Source organism: Megalops cyprinoides, chromosome 16 (genome assembly GCF_013368585.1).
Source record: "Megalops cyprinoides isolate fMegCyp1 chromosome 16, fMegCyp1.pri, whole genome shotgun sequence".
Lineage (NCBI taxonomy): Eukaryota > Metazoa > Chordata > Actinopteri > Elopiformes > Megalopidae > Megalops > Megalops cyprinoides.
This window is the reverse complement of record NC_050598.1, coordinates 1893904-1896445: the sequence shown is the minus strand read 5'-3', so window position 1 is coordinate 1896445 and position 2542 is coordinate 1893904. Positions and strand designations below refer to the sequence as shown.

The following is a 2542-nucleotide window of genomic DNA, read 5'->3' as shown; positions in this document are numbered from 1 at the left end:
ACTATTCGTGGACACACAATCTGCACCCTGGGCGTTATTACCGTAATTTTCCTCACAGCCGCAGATGCATTACTGAAAAGTAAAATATTTACATATATCGAATTCCTTGTTTTCATAGATAGCTGGATGGTGTCCTGAAAAAGACAAATTGGTGAGTTATATTTTCTTTTAAACCCATTTTGACATCATGTTGAAATTTTCTCTTTTGGATTTGATTATTGATGTCCTCTAGCATTGTGCTTGACCTCTGCTGCAGCCTACAGCCGTTTGCATTGGAGGGACACCGGAGGATATATGGAACGGAGAGGATGCGCAATGGTGTTCTTCCCATCCGCTGATTTTGTAGGCTGACACACGTCACGATGGGCGATACCCCCATTATAATATACATAGGAAATTCTATATCCAAAACCTACGGGCAGGAAATGGGGCGTGGCCTTTAGGTACAAGAGAAGTAGTTCTTTGGAGCTCAGTCAAAATAACTCTCAGGAATCTCTCTGTTCGCCTCGGAGTGCAGCAAGTAAATTTAGCCATGAAAACTTTGGGCACTGAACTCCCAGAGAAAAATGATGCAAGAAGGGTGAGAATGACATTTTAATATATGAAATAATTTACGTTTTGTTGTTTAATCAAAGGAACGAATCTATCAGTCTAGTTTAAACTATGGGTATGTCTACGCAATTATTAGAATTCGTTTTAGAACAAAATGAACTACTTGGACTACCGATACAATCACTTTATTTCTACTACGCAGTATTTTCTATTTGTGTGTTTGTCTTTATTTAAACTATTAAATCATTTCAAACGTATATTATGCTGCTGGTACCCCTTTCCAGCCAGCAACTGAGTTAAAGTCAGCAACTGAGTTAAAGTCAGCAACTGAGTTAAAGACCACGTAACTCAGCGTTTATCCACTATACGACAGTCATCCGCGGGGCTCGTAACTTTTGGGTGATCCTGTTGTTTCACTTCTAAACTATGTATTTGTGTGAAAAAATCCATAGCAATCAATAATACCATCATTTTCTTATTATTAGTAGTAGACCTACAAGCACCTCTCCGTACTGGAGAGACGCTGGAATTACCTTTGTCCAGTGACCAGTGGCGTCATTAGGTCGGATCATTCGGGACTATATTTTAAGCCTAACCCCGAATATTTTCGCCCTGAAAAAGGAGGTGTTTATAGCAAAACGGACTGTGTAACTGAGCGGACTTGCAGCGTCCGAAGGTGTGATAATATGTATTTATTATAGAGTTAGATATAACCTTCCAAACCGATGCCGATCTCCCTTCAAAAAAAACTTGACTTAGCCCCTGATCTTTTCAATAGCTACAAACGCCCCTGACAGTGACCAAGTTACCACACTTTGTAGAGTTGTAGGACTTCAGCACACTTTATATCCCAGTGGTGGAGTTCACAAATAATGGCCGAGTGGGAACGGAGAGGTAGTTTACCAGCCGAGCAGGTCGGTGTAAAGAACGGGGGGAAAGCGTGTCTAGGGGAAAGGGAGTCAGCGGCTAAATGGTGGCGTGCTGTGTCTACCCCATAGGTTCCGAAACCCATGATGGAGAAAAGGAGACGGGACCGCATCAACAACAGCCTGGAAACTCTACGTCTCTTGTTGTTAGAGAATACACGCAATGAGGTTGGTTCTTCATAAAATATACCTTTTACCACATACAAAGTAATACATAATCAGATTCAATTTCAATGTAGTCAGTCCAGCTTCCTGTTTACTTGCAACTTTATTTATAAGCAACTGCCTCATATGTTAAAAAATGTAATAATAGTCTCTTTATTCCATTTTTGCCCATAGAAACTAAGGAATCCCAAAGTAGAGAAGGCTGAGATCTTGGAGAGTGTGGTTCACTTTCTGAGGGCAGAGCAGGGGTCAGGAAATGAACTTCCTTCAGTGGGAGGAGGCAAGAAAGCCCATCTTGGAGGGGAAGAAGGCAGAGTCCCATTACCCCAGAAGCATAACCAAAGCTACCATGATGGCATGAGGGCATGTCTGCTGAGAGTCGGCCACTTTATTGCATTGAAGAATCAGGAGCTGGAGGAGAGCAGAGGAGTGGGCCTGCCCCCTGTCCCACCCTGCTCTCGAGTATCTGGGGAGACCCTGGTGGCCCCCAAGCCTGGACACCATGAGCCTCAGCACAACATTTTCCCCCACGGTCAGCCCACCCCCTACTTCTCCCTGGCTATACCCTGCCCCCCCACCGCTGGTGCGCTATGCAACACCAGCAGGATGGTGGCTGCCCCTAAGCCTGCTGCTGGCCTCAGTGAAGCCGTATGGAGACCATGGCCACAATAGACACCTTCCCTGTCTGCACTGTGGAGAACTGTGCCTGGCTCCTGGAGGGCCTCCACTTGGCAGGATCTGTGCCCAGCACCTTGTCAGCACTGAGGATGTGAGTTTGTGAAGTGGAGCTTTCTGGTAGAAGGTGGAGGAAAGACGCTTAAAATGGAGGCTGTTCAGGTGTTGGGCTATGCAGCTGTCAACAGGCTGAACTTCATGTACTATGTGTATATATACAGTAT

At 44.7% G+C, this 2542-nt stretch overlaps 1 protein-coding gene across 1 annotated transcript; it reads left to right on the top strand.

Moving 5' to 3' along the window:
• The first annotated feature begins 532 nt into the window (after positions 1–532).
• her5 (hairy-related 5) lies at positions 533–2315 on the top strand. The gene is made up of 3 exons (XM_036547599.1): positions 533–580; positions 1551–1646; positions 1818–2315. The coding sequence occupies exons 1-3, from the start codon at positions 533–535 to the stop codon at positions 2313–2315; spliced, it is 642 nt and encodes a 213-aa protein (XP_036403492.1).
• Positions 2316–2542: the final 227 nt, after the last annotated feature.

Excerpts from the sequence above, each read along its gene's own strand:
- her5 (XM_036547599.1), top strand. The coding sequence starts at position 533 with ATGAAAACTTTGGGCACTGAACTCCCAGAGAAAAATGATGCAAGAAGG. Across the intron at positions 581-1,550 it reads AGAAAAATGATGCAAGAAGG|GTTCCGAAACCCATGATGGA; the intron begins GTGAGAATGACA and ends TCTACCCCATAG. Across the intron at positions 1,647-1,817 it reads TAGAGAATACACGCAATGAG|AAACTAAGGAATCCCAAAGT; the intron begins GTTGGTTCTTCA and ends TTTTGCCCATAG.